Here is a 19,625-nt window from a genome sequence, read left to right on the forward strand (position 1 = left end):
ACAAACATATGTACAATGGTAATGCGGAATAGTCTCCGGACTCATTGTTATTGCCTTACTGACTCCATGTGCATGAGTGCCTGATTGACGCGTCTTTAAATGTCCATGATCTTCTGGATTCCCCTATCATCTTGAAGAGACGGAGACCTTGTTCTGGACTTACATTCTCACCTCACCGCCTTTTGGGAGGACTCCAGGTCCTCCATAGAACAGGGGTCAACATTGATCAATCCGTTCTCATATGCATCTAGTGCACACTATTACTTGAAAAGATTGAAGAGGCATAATCAAGAAATCTTCTTCGGATTCCGAGATTCAAGACATCGCACTCGGAACAGCTGGTGACCGTATCAAGCTTCCAGCCATATCTCATCGCGGGGTTAAGCGGCGGATGGCGGGGCAGCTTCCAGAAGAGCAAGTTCTAAACAGCCATCACAGTGTCCTATATCAATGATTCACGGCTAAGGTATACTGTTGATCTTGGAACTATGTCCTCAGATGTCAATCGCAAACGTAGAATCGCCCTTAAAAATCACTCTATCAACTATTCTTTTCTTACTGGGGTCGTGCGGTGTGTGTGTGGGAGTGGAAGCGGGTGGAACGTCCATGAATCATCTCGATTCGTCAGAACAGTACCGCCGCCCATCTACAGAGGTACTCCAAAATAGAGCGATAAGAAAAATTTATCTGACACATTTTCTCCGTCATAAAGATTACATTATATTCAACTCATTCAGTCGAATTTCAATCCAATATCTGAATTCATCGTCTTCATACATCAATTGCTATATTTTGAGCACACTCTCCAGGAACCGCAGTTTTCAATCCCCGAGCAAATCACTTTCAGGTCATCACCATGGACCCCAACATGAACAATCTCCTCAAATGGAGTATCGAGAACTCGACCTCAGCTCGGCAGGCCGCCGATTCCAATGACGCTGCTCCCGCCCCTACCTCTCGCAGCAATCTGAACCCTGAGATGCTCTCCGCTCTGTTCGGAGGCCCCTCAGATGCCGACCTCATGAAAGCCGCCATGGAAGCGCTGCACTCGGACGAAGTCGATCTCGAGAACAAGATGATCGCATTTGACAACTTCGAGCAGCTCATTGAGTCTATCGATAACGCGAACAATCTGGAGCCACTGGGTCTGTGGACGCCACTCGTGGAACTGCTCAAGCACGAGGAAGCTGAAATGAGACGCATGGCCGCCTGGTGCATCGGAACCGCCGTGCAGAATAACGAAAAAGCGCAGGATAAGGTATGTGCTTTGTTCCTGCTCGCTTCCTATTTACTGTTGAGGAAAATACTAACTGGTACATGTCCAGCTCATCGTTTTCAATGTCCTCCCAACCCTCGTCGCCATGTCCACCTCAGACCCGGCACCCGCCGCTCGCAAGAAGGCTGTGTACGCCATCTCTTCCGGAGTCCGGAACTACCAACCTGCCATGGACGAGTTCGTCAAGCACCTTCCCGAAGGATATACTAGCGGAGAGAAGATCGATGCGGCAGATATGGATGCCATCGATGCCTTGCTGGACAAGCTCAGGGCTCACCCGTCCGAAGTCTCCGCATGAACCTACATCTGCATTAAAATGACACATACTCCCTCATTCGCTGTGATGCTATCATGCATGTGAACTTCACGAACCGGATGAATGGCTCCGATAGAGGCAGAAATACCGCCGTTCCTGCCGCCTGCCATTGCTGCGCGTGGCCCCGCGTGTCTGGGCCGTCGGTGGGCGAGCCACCGGCTAGGTTGTATAAAAAATGAGTAGCTCCGATTCGAGCGAGCTATGCTTAACAGGGTCTCATCTGCTACCTGTAGATCAGGCGAAGTCGAGCGTTGAGCATGACTCCGCTAGGCTACTATGTTTGCACTTCCAACCATTGCTTCGAGGCCGAAGCTTGCATGTTGCCTGAGTGCGGATATATAACCATGTGCCACGTGCATTGTACGTGTACATGGAGAATATAGATCAATAAATACAGAAACAAATTCAACTATTTTGCGTCAGCTGCGTAAACCTCACTGTTTCAGATGAAGCTCGAAAGCTCTGTGCCTAGGCTCAGACTGGTACCCTTTTGCTAATGCCTAGAGCACTGTATACATGCCCAACGGCCGTTTTCAATGTATTATGCAACTAATGTTCTACGCAGCAAGTTCGTGATCTCCGAAATTCCGATTCTAACAATTCGTCAAGTATAAGCATGAACATGAGCATAGGTATGCCAGGCTGAAAGTACAAAACACTTCAAGTACGAGTGCGCCAGTTAAGAGAAAACAAATAAGGTATGGCTGTGACGCACTGAACATGATCCCACTCGTACCAAGAACACATCAAACAACGCACAAAAATCAAAAACCAGTCCATGGCTACAACGCAAGGTTGTAGGTGTAATCATCCTCTATGTTCTGCGAGATCCATAGAACAATAGTACTGCAGCAAACCAGTCAGCAACCGAGACAGATGTATAGCTGCAGGTAATACATCAACAAACCTTAGCATGACCAAGCCGTTAGCGACGACATTAGCGATTCCAAAATACAACGTCGGCAACGGGTACTGCTTGATCAGATATTTCAAGACCATGACCGTCTATTCCCATTTCCAGTCAGCACTTCCAGCCCTCAAAAGTCCGCAGCAGGAGCAAAGAAAAGAAGAAAAGACAGCAGACGAACCACACTCCCCGCCAAACCACCCGCCAGGAGCGCAAACCCCAGGAACAGCACAAACCGCGCCTTCCACGCCACTCCGCTCCCGCTGTAGCTGAAGCTATCCGCCTGCAGCCGCGACTTCTCAATCGAGTTGATCACCAACATCCCGAGAGCCGAGCAGATGCCGGGAATCCAGTCGACGAACTTGACGTGTACTTTGGACCCGTTGCGCGAGCTGTGCGAGAATGCGGCCGCATCGACGAGGAAGAAGAATCCGAGGGAGAACTACTCGCAATATATAATCAGTCACTCGTGTGCTGTGCTGCGTTGCGTGGAAGATAGCTCACCAGAGCTCCTGACGTGTAGACGCCCGCATTGCGGACGGTCGAATTATTTAGCCATTCGGGCTTCGACCATCGGAAGAGACGGTTGTTGGAAACTTCCATTGTGAGCTTTTGTTGGAGTCAGATGGCGTATAAAGTAGCTGTGCTATGGCAGGCGTAAAAGTATGTATGAACGCTCGATCGACATCCGCATACGCAGCTATCTGGGGTTATGATGCAGTCGGTACCCGGAGCTCGGAGATTCACAATATCCGACATATGGCGTAGCGCTTGATGCCCTTCCCTATTCCATACCTGATGATGTCGCCGGGGACGTTTAAAACAATCATGTCTGAATTCGTTGGATTCGTTTGTGCGAATACTGCTGTGTAGTGAGATATCTGGGCGGCTATAGGCCTACAAAACAGCTCAAAATCATAAACATGAGGCCCCGAATCTAAATGTAGACCAACTGAATTGCTTCAAGATCAATTGTTCATGACATCGTATCTCATTAATCTGTACCGGACAGATATCAATCCTCTTCACAAAATAGCCTCAAGAATTCGTCTATATATGTCATTGCCTTTTCTTTGTCCAGCAAAGGCGGAAGGTCCTTTGCGGCCCCGTCGGTACTAGGGCATTGCTTCAGATACTTGCGGAGGGCAAATGTTGATGCGCGATAAGTTGCATGATACATCGCCTTGAACTCATCTTCGTCGGTACCAGAAGTTGCCCCTATCTCCGTGGACAAATTCACATCCGAATCGACCCCATTGCCATTCTTGGCTGTGCTTGTAGGTCGTGATGAGCGATTGAAGCCGTACAATCGCATGCACGTCAAGATCGTACGAGTGATGGTATTTTTATTTTCAGAAATAATGGTTTCGGCATCCTTAGGTGTCGCAGAAGGCTCCAGCTTGTCGTCCGAAGACGGTAACGCCGTCGAGTGTTCCCTTCGGGACATAGGTTCCAGTGGATTCGGGGTGTTCTTCCGCGAAGCAAAGTAGCTTCTGCGGCTGCCTGGCCGGGGCTGTTCATTTCGGAGATCAGACGGTCTGATGGGATGCAGATTGGCCCCAGTGGACAATGACCGCGACCGCTGAAAGGCTATCTTTTCCAATAACGGCAATGACGGTTCCTCGGACTCACGCTTGATTCTGAAAGTCTGTAGATGTTGGGAGGGATGGGAAAGCGAGCTGGCCATCAACTGGGATACCGCCTCTCCTCCTTTCTGTCGCACTTTCTTGTGATGCTGAGCAGCAGTCTCAAACAGCGTAGCAACTCGTTTACGCTTGGGACTGGGTGACCGAATGTCCGGAAGAAATTCAGCAAATCGTCCATCGCTGGCGAGCCCGTCCGGATCTTGCGGTGGGGAACAAAGAGCCTGAGTCTTTGTGATGAGGGACGAAGAAAGCGGGGTCGCGTAGATTCTCAGCTCCTGCTTATAAACATGAGATGCATACTCATACGGTCCGGGAGAAGACGAGATAGGCGGAGTAGGTGGCCGTTCAACTGAGGCTGCGCTTGACAGCACACCATGGACCAATAGATCTGTTGTAAGGAGACCAGAAGCCTTGGCTCCAGATAGCCTGTTGACACAGAGAAGAATTCCAACCGGACATTGAAACGTCTGGAACTTTTCTAGTTCCTCCTCCTCCAGCCATATGTTGCCCAGTAATTTGCTCTTAAGCCATTGTGATGTTTCGACGTCAGCTGTGTGTACTTCAAGGCTCGGTCCAGTTCTCGCGTAAAAGGGTATCAGTGCGGGATTCACGAAGCTTCGAAAAGCTAAACTTGAATCTTTGAGTGTATCGGATTGCCAGTTGGACGTCCGGTCGATCAGACGTAAACCTGTGAATTGGGTAGTGAGCAGCGCGCAAAGCAGAGGGCCCAGTCGCGTGAAGCGGTACCTCGAAGCAGAGATTGCCTGTCCAGCGCAATGGATCCAGACCAAATGTCCATTGTAGAGTAATTATATGGCCCGAGAATTGCATATCTTGCCGATGTGAAGATTCGCTGGTACAGATACAGGCGCACTTTACTAGGTTGCTGTAGTGGGAGGTTTCTACTTGCAACACGACGCGCTCTGGATACCGGCGCGCGGTCACGTGCCGTCTACTCTGTCTATGTAAACTAATTAGTCGACGGGCTGTATCCGAAATCTTGTCTATGTACCAATACCATGCAATACATAGCATGAGATTCAAAAGGATCATCGAAGCTTAAGTCCAGCTAGGGGTATTATCCAAGAAATACCGTGGCAATGCTCTATATAACTTCGCATCGGCTATAGTACACCGTTCGTATCGCTGACAAAACAGGGTCAAAATGAGACAGGCTGCAGTTCAAAAAACTTCACATAAGAGTAACCATAGGTCAAATCAAGCGGGAAAAAACAAATCGTCACTTGTGGTGAGCCAGTGTCCTAGGACTGCACAGAGGTTTATGAACGGTCTGCTGGAATGGGTTCGTAGAAAAAGTATCCGCCCTCGAGCGTTCCCCGTTGCGGCTGACACTTTATGGGGATCAAAACTCCTCTTGCTCCTTGAAGAACATCGAGAAACTGATAATAGTGCCGTAAATCAGAAGACCTCCGAGGATGGACATGATCATGGCAGGGACCTGGATAGCTCCGCTATGCGCAAGCACGGCCGGCAGGGCTAGAGTCATCCGCATTAGATACCAATCATATGACAAAAGGTTTGCAAAGCATATAATGAGGGTATCCCACGAGACGCAAATGCGACAGAGGAAGAAGGATGGCAGTAGACAGAACAAACTTACCAATACCCATCAACACCAGGAAACCAGTCAAGAATCGCCCAAAATCAGCGACTGCATTACCAGAACTGTCCATAAAATCATCTGGATTAGCGCATCGAGCGCAAATCCAGTTCGGTAGAGGAGCGATGACATATGTCGCAACCACAATCAACGGGAGGAAGTTGTGCCAAAGAGCGGAGGAGAGGATGACCAGAAGAAAGCCAATGGCAAGAACCTAAGCAGCAAAGATATTGGATCAGTACAATGCGCCACCAAAGCAATAATGAATAATGAGGGACTCACAAAGGAGAGAGCGATAATAGTCTTAAGACCTGCCATCATGACTGCGGATACAGGACCTCGAAGGGCCCAAGGCAGGTGGGATATGAGGGATTCGTTCTCTGTAAACAGAGCCAGCAGCGACTTATCTCCAGATATCGGATATGATCTAGATCACAGGGACTGTTTTGTCTGCATCGAGACGGTCTGGGTCGGTTTAAGTGATAAGCGTGGGCTAGCGGCACAGCTGCACCTGTGGAGGTGACGTTGGCAATGGGGCATTATTGGCAGCCTCAGGCACACAGGCCCGAGCTTACCCAGCAGGCGGAGAGCTTCCCTTACAACTGCTGCTGGAGGTCACCGCGTCAGTTGCTCACTGCCTGTTTCGATACTGCTTGTTTCTCCTCCCCCCTCCCAGCATCATCAATCTTTTCCATTTCTTTCTGTTGCTATTGAGCTTCGTAGGGCAATATTCTACCAAGGCCGAATCCTCCTTACTGCACTGCTCCTCAATCATAGCCCGCAATCATGTTCAGAAACAATTACGACAACGATGCGGTCACCTTGTAAGGCCCACCAAGCTATCCTATCCATGATATAAAGCTTTGTCGTAACTAACAAACCATTGATCGGGACAGCTCGCCGCAAGGCCGGATATTCCAGGTTGAATATGCACAGGAAGCAGTCAAGCAAGGATCAGTTGTCGTAGGACTTGTCAACAAGACACACGCCGTGCTGGTCGGTCTAAAGGTTCGAACAGACTTCAGATTTACTTGCTTTCATCGCAGGGGACAGCTTATATGCTAATACATTTATTTTTGCTACCTCTAGCGAAACGCCGAAGAACTATCATCCTATCAGAAGAAGATCATCGAAGTTGACTCCCATATGGGTGTTGCTATCGCCGGTCTGGCATCGGACGCTCGTGTGCTCTCAAACTACATGAAGCAACAGTGCCTTGGTTCCAGAATGACTTACGGCCGCCCACTGCCAGTGGATCGTATAGTTACTCAGATTGGCGACCGCGCCCAGACCAATACTCAGCAATATGGCAAGCGACCATACGGTGTCGGTCTGCTCGTTGCAGGTGTCGACGAGGCTGGACCCCATCTGTTCGAATTTCAGCCCTCCGGCATGACTCAAGAGATGCTTGCTTGCGCCATCGGGGCTCGTTCGCAAATGGCGCGGACTTACCTGGAGCGGAATCTGGACAAATTCGCCGGCTGCAGCCGGGAAGAGCTCATTAGCCACGGCCTTCGGGCTTTGAAAGAAACTCTGTCTCATGACAAGGAGCTGACGGTGGACAACACATCTGTCGGAGTGGTGGGACTTGCTGGAGAAGGGGCTCAGGGCAAGATCGAGACCTTCAAGTTATATGATGGCCAGAGCATCTCACCGTTGCTGGAAGCCCTTGAGCAGACAGATTCCGGGGAGACGAAAGAAGAGGAGTCGATGGAGGTCGATTCATAGTTCCCTTTGGACTTAACGCCCATAGATATGCAAGCTTGATCTCATTCCTCTTCTTGTGGATCCGCTTTCACTATACTTATTCTATACTCCGGCATGTTCGGTAGTACGATCTCATTCGGGATATGGTTGCGGAATTATGGATCCATCACGGATCGTGCAAAACTTAATGACAGCAATCGTAATAGTAGTGTCTCTTGCATTGCATCAATCGTCTAGGTCTATTTCATCCATCATGTATCTGAGCTGCTAGTCAAAACAGTCCTTGAGCCCAAGCTAGACAGCAATCTGCCAGGACTGAACTCATTCCTGGCCCCAATCCAGGTCCATCCTGCCATTGCTAACCCGGTACTCCAGCAGCTTCGGCAGAACCTCGCGAGGATCCTTCGCCTCGACTAGGATCTTGCCGTTGTCTGCCCCAATGTACCCCTCTTTGACGGCACTCTGCACCCACGACAACAGCCCGTCCCAGTACCCATTGACATTCAGCAACACAATCCCCAGATGGTGAATACCCAGCTGATTCCATGTCGTCATCTCCATGACCTCCTCAATGGTTCCAAACCCACCCGCCAGCGACACGAAGCCCGACCCAGGACCCCCCGCCATGACCTTCTCAGCCATAAGCCGCTTCCGCGTATGCATGTCCGGCACAATCGTCGTGGTCCCGTACTCCGACTCCCCCAGCAGAGCAGTCTTGTCAAGCGGTTCCTTGATCGTCCGCTCCGCGCTCTTCCCGCTGCTCTCCGTCGGCTTCTCCTCCTCCCGCTTGTTGTCGTAGCCTGGTTCGACGCGGACCAGCGCCCGCGGGATCACGCCGTGCACGGCTTGTGGGCCGGAGAGGGAGACGAGCGTGCGCGCCAGCTCGCCCATTAGCCCCTTTGTGCCGCCGCCGTAGACGAGCTGGACGTTGTTCTTGTGGAATTCGTGGGCGAGGGCGCGCGCGGTTTCCATGTGGACGGGGTCATTGCCTGCTACTGAGCCGCAGCTGGAAGGGATTGCAATTGTGTTAATAAGCTTTTCGCCATGGATGGGGTGGAGAGCTTGTTGTTTAGGAGGGATGGCCTTTCCGGTGGATGGCCGGGAGGGGAGGGGTAGCTTACAAGACGCAGACGACTGCAGGCTTGTCTTTTTGTGTGGTGGCCATGGTGATCGCTATGGTTGTCACTGGTTAAGGATCTATGCTATAATGCTATGAAAGAAAGGTGATGTGTCCAGTGTAACATTCAGGGACAATCGTTGTTAGGTGGGTGACTATAAATATATCGCGCGGATAAGCAGGTACAATCCGGGGCTTTAGGATCAGCCAGGTCAGAAAGATCAAAGAACAGTAATAGCTTCTTTTTTATTCGGATATCTCCACCAAAATCTAACCATGTTTAGTATTACGGTCAATTGCTTGACCATGTTTTCTTGCCGTCTTATGAGTCACCTCCAGTGGGTTTCGTGTTCAGTAGCTGCAGCCCAGCTGTACATTGCTTGATCGAAATCCATTTCTGGATGCGATAGTCGTGACTCATTGCTGTACTGCCACCTGCTCTAAACTTCATTTAGATCTGGTAACGTAAAGAAATGCTTGTTTTCTTACGAATAGCCGCATCAATATTAAGACTCTGGGGTATCTTGTAGAAGCCTAGTGCAATAACGAGAACATGCTTCAACCGCCAACTTGGCCCTTTTTCTTCTTTAATCTACTCTCATCAGAGCTAGATGGAGTGCCGACCTTCTCCGGGCCCTTTCCTGGTGTATCCACTCTCACCAATGGAGTCCCCATCTTGGTAGGGATCGTATTTGGCGGCTGTTTTGCTGTCGCCGTCCGATCTACGTCATTGGCCTTGGACATGATGAACGATCCAGGCTCGCCGACCAACGGATTCTCATCCATGTACTCGTCCTCATATCTGAGAAACAGATTCAGTGATTCAGCGAGTGTCCTCGTATCCTGGAATGTAGAAGCAGTGTTCCCCGTCTGCGACCCCACCAGCGGAACTCTGGCGGGATTCTCTGCATCGGGCATGGGCGTGTTCTCTTTGCTCTGCTGAGACGGAACGCCAGGTTGACCGGCATCAGCGGGTTTCGGAGCTGGTGGTAGATAGGTATGCCCATGGGCCGGGGTGAAGATTGGCAGCGTCGCGGCGGTTTTCAAAAGACTGGTTAGCGATGTGACAGCAGAGAGCTGATGCGATTCGGTCAGCCATGCCCTTCCACACGTGAGAGAAATAGAACCATCGTAGACGTACAATGCGGTTACCAACGACACTTGCAACCGAAGGGGCCATGTAGATGCAATCTCCCACCACAAAGAATGTCGCCAGGACCACCACCTCATCTTCCTGACCAGCGCGCTTTCGCCGCATCTGCTTGCGGATCACCCATACGTTCGAGGGCTCGTGAGCGAACTGAGTATCTGTCTGCGCAGCGGCCTGCAACGGATCGTAAGCGACGACAAACTCCAGGCCTTGCATAGTCCGCAACCTCCCTTCAAAGGCTTCGCGGGTCTCGACGAAATGGCGAAAGGCTTCATTGTAGTTGGCCTGGATAGCGAGGGAGGCGTTATTCGAGGTGGCATCGAAGAAGGGTGACTCTGCGAAATAGAACAGAACTGATCGTTGCTCATCGTGTCAAAAATTGAATTCTGATATCTGCAAACTTGCTAAGCCCAGAGAAGCTGCCCTTACTGTTATTCGAATGCAGATATCCTCCCATCATCTGGACGTGCGGGGGAGACCGCCAGAGGATCTCCTCTAACGAAGCATCTTGAGGACCGGCCATTGAGATGCTCCTTAAACATGCAGAGTAGACTAAAGTTGTCGCACGTGTATAGGTCGAGAGCTAGGTCGCAGCGAAGATCAATTGTCTTCGCAGGGATCGCTGGTGTGACCTTAGATGTTGACCAGTTGATACCTCTCCGCGGAGACAGACAGTGATGTTTGGAATGTTTGCAGCAGCAAAGTTACATAGCTCCGCATATTCCGTGAACTACTGTAGCACAGGATATTGATGCTCATGGGAACCGCAAGTACGCATATATTTGTCTAATGACATATTATTCATTCATGAGGATATCATGAGGAAATCACAAGGTATCTCCAAGTAACCAAACGCCACGCCCAAGTCCCCCACGCTGAATGTTGAATCGACCTCTATAGTCTAATGCAAACCGTATACAAATCGCTGCAAATGTTGAAGTATTCGCCTTGGGTGCCCATAACATCATCACAAGAAAGAAGCGGCGCTCGCTATGGGTTAAGCGGAGCAAAGATCCCACAGACCGTACGCAACTTGGTCAACATCTCATCCCATTCCCCTTCGGGAGTACTCAGAGTGGTCACGGCTCCCCCCGCGCCAATTCGCCAGAGTTGCTCGTCATCTTGCTCATTTGAGCAGGTAAAAGCTGTGCGGATGAGCACTGAGAAGCTGCCCCCGCCACCGAGGTCCAGGAAGCCCATGACGCCCGAATAGATCCCACGTTTTCGGTCCTCGATTGAGCTGAGGTGCATGCATGAGCGTTCCTTAGGGGCACCAGTCATCGAGCCGGGTGGCAGACATCTTTGCAACGCAGTCAGTCCGTATCCGGACATGTTCGAGGAGGGTAACTGCGGCATATCCCGTGCGGCAAATCCGGGCCGGTTTCGATCAACCTTGGCTTTGACATGAGTGATCATCTGGTAAACACGTCCATGATCCTCCACTTCCAGGAGTTTTTCTACGTGGACGCCGCCCGAGCCGCAGATGCCGTAGAGGTCGTGGCGAATCAAATCCGCGATCATGAGATTCTCCGCCATCTCCTTCGTCGATCCAAGGATTTCGCGGGCCTTCTCCATGGTCATATCTTCGGTTTTCCTCACAGTGCCCTTCATTGGCTTCATTTCCAGCGTAGAGTCCCGATCCCAGTTGAGGAAGCATTCGGGGCTGCTGCTGACAATCTTGACGTGACCTAGTCGCGCAAAACCACTAAAGGCGGCGGGGTTGTACTTCCTCAAACGCTTGTACAGCTTCCAGGGAAAACTCGCACGGCCACTCTGACTAACTGGAGAGGGTAACGTGATCAACGTTTCGCCAGTGAGACACAGTTCGTACGATTCACCAGCCTCCAACTCAGCCTGACAAGCCCTGATCTGCCTCTGATAATTCTCCTGGGTTGGGAATTTGATGACGCTCTGCTTGAGGATGGAATCCAAGAACTCTGCCTCGGTGTCGCTAGTGCAGACCTTGCACTGACTCCTGGTAAGGGCGAGGTCTTGCAAAAACTGCACGGTCTGATGAAGCCATCCGGTCGGTAGATCATCGTCAACCCATGTTGACTGGACCGTGATTTGGCCCGTCTTGTGATCGACAACGATACTCCTTTCAGTCCACAGCAAGCTGGCGTCGGCAGGATCTTCTCCGGCATTTTCGCAGGTCGTATGGATTTCTGCAGCTGTTTTGGGACGTGCAAGACAGGCCAGCCCCATTTCATAGGAAAAGTAACCCAGGAAACCTCCCCAGAACGGCACAGTGAGACTTCCTGAATCAACCTTCTTCATGTCCGTCACAAACCTCAGCACATCCCAGAATTGAGAGACTGACAAGGATCTCTCGACAATGTTCTCTGCCACTGACTGCCTAGTCGGGCCACTTTCTGTCCCTTGGCGATCCTGCAGCTTCTCTAACAGCAGACTTTGAGTCTCAGAATAGTATTCGAGCCTCCAGCTGGCGGGGCTAGGTACCGAGATAATACTGTACCTCCCATTAGATTGGAATAGCACGGTTGGCGAGTTGGGAGCATTCAAGTTCTCGCAGACGACTTCGGCATCCAAGCTTCTCGCTATAAAGGTACGATATGCAGAATAGGAGGAAGTGCTGGCGCTCCAATTCAACATTGTGGACGCGGCATCGGGAAGAGTAATACTACCACTGGCGTAGTGGTTAGGGTCTGGAAGAATGCCATATCCTCCTCGCCCCGTCTTTTTGTTGTAATTCAGGGCCATATCCCACCATCTTCTGAGCAACTCAGCGCAAGCTTCCCTGTCAGATTTGCAAGACTCAGGGTGAAACTGCACCCCCCAAAGTGGTTTCTTCTGGTGGCGCACAGCCATGGGAATCTGTGTCTTCCCATCTTCTAGGAGAAACCAAGCTAGAAGGTCAAGGTCCTTGGAAGCGAATCGACCAGCATGAGGGTCTCCACTATCGACCCCCCGAGTCAACTGTTCCGGAGCATCCAGTTTGGCATAAAGCGAGTGATAAAGCGTAACTTCAACATCTTGCACGTTTTCGAAAATGTCCCTGTTGACAGTCTTGATGCGATGAACCTGGCCATGTAGTGGATATGGCAATCGTCCTATAGGAATGCCCTGATGAAGACAGAGACTCTGAAAACCAAGACAGATTCCAAAGACAGGTAACATATCTGCGCCGCTCAGGTTCCAAATATCCCGCATGATGCCGACATCTTTAGCAACATTCGGATCTCCAGGACCAGGGCCAAGCACGACAGCTTCGAAATGCTGTAGGTACTCGACCATGTTGCCGTCTGGCCAATCGGAATCGATGGTCATCACCGAGACTTTAACATCCAGCACCTCTTCGAGCATCGCCACAACATTGTAGGAGAAGGAATCGTATGCATCAATGTACAGGACATTCCTTCGAGCAGGAGCATCGACACTCGAGCCGGATGACTGACCGGCACCCGAAGCCCTCTCATCATCGCCTATAAATGGCGCCATATTGCTGTGGCCCGCAGGCTCCGACGGTACCCACAGAGAACACCAAAAGGGGAGTGCGTTAAAAGTGAAAGACGAGGTTGGATGCAATTATCCAACACAGCGACCAGCCAAGCGAAAATGAATTAAAGACCTCAAGAGCGTATATAGGCGATAGCCAGAATTCATCGGCCAACGACCAGGAGTGGCGATAGGTAAATCTTGAGATACACTGTCTTCTTACCTGAGGGGCCAATTTTGATCAGTTAATCGCCGCCACGGAAGAAATATACATGTTGGAAATGTAATATGAATTCAAAAGAGTTCAAACATAGGAGAAAGATCGTGAAAGGAAAAAGGACAGACAGTGCAGTGACTCCTCCGTAGTAGATAAAAAATAACACGACGGAAAGAAAAGGGTCCCTGGAAGTGGAGCGGCAATCAACGGAACATTTTGCTCTACGATCCTTGGGTCTTTCTCCGATAACCTTCTTCCCCCAAACGGTCCAGCATCGGTTGATGAAGATGATTGGGAGAGGAAGGGCAGGGCCATATTTTCTGGATGACAGTGGCAACTGTAATTTGTCCATAAAGACTGCCTGCTTGCCACTTTAGGGTCTCAAGCTCCAGTTGAAGCCTGGTATACGAAGAGAAAAAAAAGAAGGAAATGATTATTGTATTATGTTCAGTTATATAAGCGCCGAAATGCCATTGATTTATGTACTGTAACATGTATTGTGTCTATCCTCTCAACGACCATGGAAGCACTCATTATGTTCATCAAATCGTATAATGAATTCATTCACTTGAACCCGACTTTGGCTGGCTCGCGTTGGCCAGCTTGACCGCGATCTTGGGGAAATATTGCGCCACGAAGCCCTCACTGCAGCAAGTTAGTCGAATTTCTATATCATCAAGGACAGAAGGCCCTCTTACCTGTAGTAACTGTGGGCGGAGCTATGGTCTCCCACCAGGTTATGGGCCAATTCGTGACAGAGAATGACCCACCAGTATACCATCGATTCAGATCTGTCAGCCGACTGGTTTTGAAGCAATTCCTTTTCATGCAGCTGCTGGAAGTAGAAGTAGTTGCAGAAAATACTGCCAGCCCGGTTGAATGCTATTGTCTTTCCACCCGGGTCGTAGAAAACACTAAGACTGTCCTTGCGCAGTGAAAAGACACTAGCGCATTCGATCAACTGGGCAGCAAACAAATTGATTCCAGCACTGTTCTTGGACAGGAATGCGGATCGATCAGCTAGGGTCTTCACGAACAGCACATTGATTCCACAGGGTAGAGTCGCCACGAACTCCAAGTCATGGCTTGGCTTCTCGTCGCAGTAGGATTTTGTCTCAGTGACCTCATTCGTCTCCGGCCGGCTGTACAAGCTCGACGATCCATGAGGCCGGCAGGCTTGAATGGCAGAGAGCAACTCGTTCTGCAAACGATGAGGAGGATGCACAGGCGCGGGTTCTTCCGGGCGCGGTCTCTGAGGGTCGTCTGCAGAATATGGCGGAGGAGGGGTGCCTGTAGGCTCCGGTGTCCCAGCAGGCTGGGGTGGCGATGGCTGTCCCCCAAGAGGATTCCAGTTCGACCGGCCACTTTCCAAACCAAATCGCTTGGTCAAGTTGGCAAACAAACCGCGCGGACGCCGCTCCTGGAGTGTCTCTGTTGCTTCGGCTTGCACATTGGGATTCGACCCCTTATTAGTGGGTGAGTCGGGAAAATCACCTGGCATGAGAGGTTGACTCTTCGCTTCCATCTCCCGCTCTTGTGCCTGAAGCTGAGCCTGTTCCTTGGCCCAGGCGGCTTCCCTCTCTTTTAGCCGCTGTCGCTCCTCTTCCAACTGTTTCTGACGCCGATCCTCAGCTATCTTGGCCTCTTGTGCCTTTTGCTTCAATATTCTCTCCACGTTATATCCTCGTGCCTTCAGTTCTAGGAGGTCAGTCTTCAGCAACATCTCTAAGGTGAGCGTGGAATGGAGCTTTGGCCGAACGAGAATGAGATGTACAAGAGCTTGACTGATTTCGTAGAGGTCGTATTTTCCGGGACAGATCCAAAGAATCCAAGTTCGTCCGTTCTGGGTGATTATGGCACTCCGTTTCTGCGTGTGCGACACCCGACGGCCCTTGAGAGACCGCGTGAGCGAGATGGAGTTCACCACCTGCACTTGGAGGTTCTTCTCCAGCCATCTGACGTCGTGGCGAATTGAATCTGGGGATTGATCATGAAGAAACAGCCTTGAACGCTCGTTGATCAGCTTATGCAGTTTAGCCGCTGGACGCTGATCGGGGGCCACAGCTCCCCAGTTGGCACGTTCCTCCACCAGTCCGCTTAATGGAATAGCTCCGAGTGCAGTGTAGAAGTTCTCTAACAATTCCTCTTGCGGTGCAGCTAGTATGTGCTCTTTGAAAAGGTTGAAACTCTGAAAATCGTCCACCACAACTGCATCTTTCGCAGCGGTCAACGTCCATTCCTTGATGCTCTGATCTTCTACCTCATCGTCATCGGAGCCCAGAAGATCCTCGCTCTTGACCTTTTCCTGAGCCAGAGAGGTGATATCTCGACTAGCCAGAAGAAAAGTGGACCTTTTCATCTCAGTAAAGAGTTCCTTGTCCCGTCTCAGAACGGCAAGGTGCTCTGCAAGACTTCTCAGGAGCTTGAGATACTTGTCGGCACTCTGAAAAGAAGCAGAAATTCTAGCCGGTTCTTTGACTAGCATGCAGGCAAGTTCGGTCTTTGTTGGCTCTCTCTTAGACCCGACTGCCATGAGGAAGAGATTGGCCTCTTGACCAAAATCCACAAAGTCAAAGATGTCTCGGTAATCTTCGCCCTCTCCAAGGTAGCATAGCTTCGGGGCAACACGACGAACAGCCGAACCTTGCTCGACTGTATCCCTTGTGGTGATCGGGACGATTTGTGCATTACCAGTACGCTCTATATCCCGTGCGCTTAGCTCCGCTACTCTCCCAGCAAGATACTTGAACAGCACTCTTGCGTCTCGCTTCGTGGATGGTGGATGACGGATCAGGTAATCGAGACAACTCGTCATGGCGGCGTGTTGCTTGACCCCGAATTTTGAAGCATGAGGGTGAAGGTCACGTCTGAGAATCTTAAAACCAAACAGTGTTGCGCCTTCATCAGTGAAAGATCTGCCTGGTGTGCTCAGGTCGCGAGCCCCTTCAATTGGCAGAAACGGAACATTGACAGCACCGCAATCGAACGTGGCATAACCGTTTGTATGATACTCAGAAATGTAGTAAGACATAGCTTTTCCGTGCAAATCCCAGTCATCCGCAGCAGCCGCCTTTGCCATAACATCTATCAGCTCAGGCGCTGACGGGAAACTCCTCAAACCAAGCATGGCAAGGAATTTTCCTTCAATGCTGCTTGGCTGATATTTTCCCGGCCATTCAAGGATGGGGAGACCAAGGTCTCTAAGGGAATCTTTCGGCTCAAACAACTCCAAAATCTTATATCGCTTTCCACCTACCGGCTTCGAGTCTCCCGTTGCTTCGGCGGTGCAAATGCTAGTATTCTTAAGTCTTTTGATGTCATTCGCCGGGATGTCATCGCGAACAGAAGCAAGATAACGTATGAGATCAACGTGACTCCACTTTCGTTGATTGTCGCCCTTGCCATCGGAAGCTTGGGGGTTATCGAGGAGCCGCTCGAAAATGACGCCAAGTTCGACAGTCTTACGAACGCCAAGCGCCATGAGGAACTTTTCCTTAACGCTATTGAGACCATGGACAACAGGGAGGTCGTCGAACAGCCGCACTGAAGAGAAATATGTCTCAGCGGGTCTTTTCATCCCAAGTTTGGTTGGAATGACTGCCTGCGACTGCAACAATGTGATAATCGTCTGCTTCGATGACTGGCTCAGGCCGTTATCCCACTGTTTCGACAGCACAGGAAGAACCTGCGCAGAGAAGGACGGCATCTGCGTCATATCTTGCTCTAATGGGAGAACATCCCTATTACCAGCATTGATGACAAGCCAGCGGATCCAAGGAACTGTCTGAAGTTCCGTCCACCCGAGTGCTTCCAATTCCTGCTTCGAGAGAGACTTGGAGTATTTGAAAGGTATGACCGAGAACGGCACGGGCAAATCAACAGGTATACGCTGGGGATTCAGAAAATTGTTGATGTCCCCAAAAACAAGTAGTCGGGCAGGATTGCCGGAGCTATCTTCATCGTTTGCCACTGCAACACTCAAGAGGCTCTGGATTGAGAAAGAATCAAGTTGCCCTGAAGTAGCTTTCCGACTTAACCAACCAAGGAATTCGATGACCTGGCCGGGCCGTAAGGTGCTGGCCTCGAGTTCTCGCTTGATATCCGAGACGGTGACTTCCGTGACCAGCCCAAAATCAGTTAATTTTCTGACGAAATCTTTTGCGCCCGACACAAGCTCATCCGGCAGGACCGGGATAGAGTCCATGAAGCTCAAGTCTCTGGGAGCAATGCGTGCCTGATGACTTTGTATAATACCACATGTTGACAGTACCTCTATGGACGCGTTTTTATTACATGTCCAAAAGGCGTCTTCGATAGTTTGACCTAATACCGATGACGGCGTCGACTCGCGGAAAACAAACTGATTCGCGGTGTAAATCGCTTCAGGCAAGACTCCAAAAATGTCATCTTTCCGGATCTTTGATGACTTGGAAGGGTCTATCTTGGACAGGATTCTGGACTTGATCGATGCCATTTCTGCGGACCAAGCAACTCGACAGACTATTCCAGCCGCTCGTAACATTTCAAGGTTCCATTTGCTGATGTATCTCGTATTGAGGTCAATACTCTCTCTCTCGACCGTCGGAATCACTGAAGGCGCAGATATGTGAGCGTTCAATCCTGTTGTCTGGTGGGTGGGAAATCCTATGAAGACCCTTCCAGCCTTGGTAGGTAGAATTGAGGATAGGATCTCTGATCGTGACGTTGACACTCCGGATGCAACGTCCGTGTCATAGGAAGGCGTAAGTATCGCAAGGGTAGTTCGTTTGGGTGGAGGCTTGCGCGTAGCTCGTTCAAGCTCGCTGCTCAGGGAGTGACTGACGGAACACTGGATACTTGCAGTGCTGATATGTAAGAAAACGGATGCTTTCAAGACGGTGGCCAAGTCTCCGGATTCGCTGATGTTTTCCGGTTTCTCGGTCTTTGCAGGGTTCTCTTGTGTGCTCTGACCGGTGAGTCGGGAAAAAAAGGTACGCAAGGAGCCTGTGGTATCTCTCAGTCCGTCCAAGCGAAACACGCTTGCGTTCGGATTCCACTCAACGACACGCATCCAGGCTGCGTCGACTTGAATTACCTCTCGAGTGATACCCATTACTTTCATCAAGCCTTGAGGCGTCTTAGTTTCAATGTCTTTGGGTATCGTAAGATTAACGCTGGGTGCAGTCTTCTTCACGAGGCGCAGGAGATTCCAGTCATCAAGCCATAATTCTATCCTCTCGAGACTGACGAAAGTAAGACTGCTTGATAAGAACTGGCACAGCTGCATCAGAGAGGGAATCGGAGAAGTATCGTTGCGGTAGTCAAGCACAAATGTTGTTTCTGGATTCGACTCTTCGCTAAGTTGCAAGCGACGTGTAAATAGCGCGTTTCCCTTCCAGTAAAAAGCCATTGCATCCTTGCCTGAAGACACAAATGGTTCCTCACAGTCATCAAAGACACTGTAAAACCCGACACCAAATGCGCCGATCTTAGTTTCGTCAGGGTTTCCATCCGCAATACGTTTTAGTCTTGCCCAATCCTTCTCGCTGAAAGGAAGGCCATTATTCGAGATTAACAAACGCTTGAGGGTATGGTGGGAAATGGTGTGTTTCAACAAGGTAGTCTGATCGGCGCTAGCAGGCAAGGGTACAGTCGTAGAAGGCAGAGTCTCAAACTTGATAGTGACCTTGGTAGCATTTGCGTCCGCTGCATTCTGGATCATCTCTCGTAGAACGGTCCTGTCCACTCTGCATTAGTACTGTTCTCTCAGGACCAAGAACAAGACGGTAACAATCACTTACCATTTTCCTGAATATCGTGCGAGGACCTTAGATATCAAGCCCCGTGTGTCAACAGTGACAGCCTCTTCGTCGTTCCCTGAGCCCATCGTCCGCGCCTTCAGCGCGTTGAAATCGATGTTCTTCGCCATGTCCTAGGAATCAAGAGGCTCGGCGCATAGATTTACCAGCCACTCCAATAAAATGCTCCAACTGAAGGCGCACGTAATCAGGGCGCAAGAGTATTAATCTGTGTATACCTCAATATTTGGAACTCCGGATATTACGTGGTCGATAAACATGGGTACCCAGACAACCGACGAAAATAAGACTGTAACAAGATGCTTCCTGATACTTGATCGAGATTAAAATCAAAGAAGATCAGAATAAAAAGAAAACAGAATAAGCATACAAAACCAGAGACAACGAACGGCAACAAGCACGAAAATATATATA

At 50.2% G+C, this 19,625-nt stretch overlaps 9 protein-coding genes across 9 annotated transcripts; 2 read left to right on the top strand and 7 right to left on the bottom strand.

The window, feature by feature from the left end:
• Nucleotides 1-856: 856 nt before the first annotated feature.
• Nucleotides 857-1,574, top strand: fes1 (Hsp70 nucleotide exchange factor FES1; the record flags this gene model as incomplete). The annotated part of the gene is made up of 2 exons (XM_001257681.1): nucleotides 857-1,258; nucleotides 1,326-1,574. The coding sequence occupies 2 exons, from the start codon at nucleotides 857-859 to the stop codon at nucleotides 1,572-1,574; spliced, it is 651 nt and encodes a 216-aa protein (XP_001257682.1).
• Nucleotides 1,575-2,374: 800 nt separating this feature from the next.
• NFIA_051310 (UPF0220 family protein) lies at nucleotides 2,375-3,102 on the bottom strand (the record flags this gene model as incomplete). The annotated part of the gene is made up of 4 exons (XM_001257682.1): nucleotides 2,375-2,438; nucleotides 2,500-2,597; nucleotides 2,681-2,941; nucleotides 3,004-3,102. The coding sequence occupies 4 exons, from the start codon at nucleotides 3,100-3,102 to the stop codon at nucleotides 2,375-2,377; spliced, it is 522 nt and encodes a 173-aa protein (XP_001257683.1).
• A 412-nt stretch (nucleotides 3,103-3,514) lies between these two features.
• NFIA_051320 (uncharacterized protein) lies at nucleotides 3,515-4,944 on the bottom strand (the record flags this gene model as incomplete). Its single annotated transcript, XM_001257683.1, has 2 exons — nucleotides 3,515-4,833; nucleotides 4,893-4,944. The coding sequence occupies 2 exons, from the start codon at nucleotides 4,942-4,944 to the stop codon at nucleotides 3,515-3,517; spliced, it is 1,371 nt and encodes a 456-aa protein (XP_001257684.1).
• A 564-nt stretch (nucleotides 4,945-5,508) lies between these two features.
• NFIA_051330 (Vps55 family protein) lies at nucleotides 5,509-6,084 on the bottom strand (the record flags this gene model as incomplete). The annotated part of the gene is made up of 3 exons (XM_001257684.1): nucleotides 5,509-5,642; nucleotides 5,767-5,980; nucleotides 6,049-6,084. The coding sequence occupies 3 exons, from the start codon at nucleotides 6,082-6,084 to the stop codon at nucleotides 5,509-5,511; spliced, it is 384 nt and encodes a 127-aa protein (XP_001257685.1).
• Nucleotides 6,085-6,552: 468 nt separating this feature from the next.
• On the top strand, nucleotides 6,553-7,494 carry pre5 (proteasome core particle subunit alpha 6; the record flags this gene model as incomplete). Its single annotated transcript, XM_001257685.1, has 3 exons — nucleotides 6,553-6,590; nucleotides 6,663-6,774; nucleotides 6,856-7,494. 3 exons carry the CDS (start codon nucleotides 6,553-6,555, stop codon nucleotides 7,492-7,494), a joined length of 789 nt encoding a protein of 262 aa, XP_001257686.1.
• Nucleotides 7,495-7,794: 300 nt separating this feature from the next.
• NFIA_051350 (LOG family protein) lies at nucleotides 7,795-8,638 on the bottom strand (the record flags this gene model as incomplete). Its single annotated transcript, XM_001257686.1, has 2 exons — nucleotides 7,795-8,479; nucleotides 8,595-8,638. 2 exons carry the CDS (start codon nucleotides 8,636-8,638, stop codon nucleotides 7,795-7,797), a joined length of 729 nt encoding a protein of 242 aa, XP_001257687.1.
• A 510-nt stretch (nucleotides 8,639-9,148) lies between these two features.
• On the bottom strand, nucleotides 9,149-10,263 carry med6 (mediator complex subunit MED6; the record flags this gene model as incomplete). The annotated part of the gene is made up of 3 exons (XM_001257687.1): nucleotides 9,149-9,667; nucleotides 9,732-10,093; nucleotides 10,170-10,263. The coding sequence occupies 3 exons, from the start codon at nucleotides 10,261-10,263 to the stop codon at nucleotides 9,149-9,151; spliced, it is 975 nt and encodes a 324-aa protein (XP_001257688.1).
• Nucleotides 10,264-10,730: 467 nt separating this feature from the next.
• Nucleotides 10,731-13,199, bottom strand: pabA (aminodeoxychorismate synthase pabA; the record flags this gene model as incomplete). Its single annotated transcript, XM_001257688.1, has 1 exon — nucleotides 10,731-13,199. One exon carries the CDS (start codon nucleotides 13,197-13,199, stop codon nucleotides 10,731-10,733), a length of 2,469 nt encoding a protein of 822 aa, XP_001257689.1.
• Nucleotides 13,200-13,973: 774 nt separating this feature from the next.
• NFIA_051380 (histidine kinase-like ATPase domain-containing protein) lies at nucleotides 13,974-19,321 on the bottom strand (the record flags this gene model as incomplete). The annotated part of the gene is made up of 3 exons (XM_001257689.1): nucleotides 13,974-14,058; nucleotides 14,112-19,130; nucleotides 19,194-19,321. 3 exons carry the CDS (start codon nucleotides 19,319-19,321, stop codon nucleotides 13,974-13,976), a joined length of 5,232 nt encoding a protein of 1,743 aa, XP_001257690.1.
• Between the last annotated feature and the right edge of the window lie 304 nt (nucleotides 19,322-19,625).

This window comes from Aspergillus fischeri, genomic scaffold (assembly GCF_000149645.3).
Source record: "Aspergillus fischeri NRRL 181 1099437636266 genomic scaffold, whole genome shotgun sequence".
In the NCBI taxonomy this organism is placed as follows: domain Eukaryota; kingdom Fungi; phylum Ascomycota; class Eurotiomycetes; order Eurotiales; family Aspergillaceae; genus Aspergillus; species Aspergillus fischeri.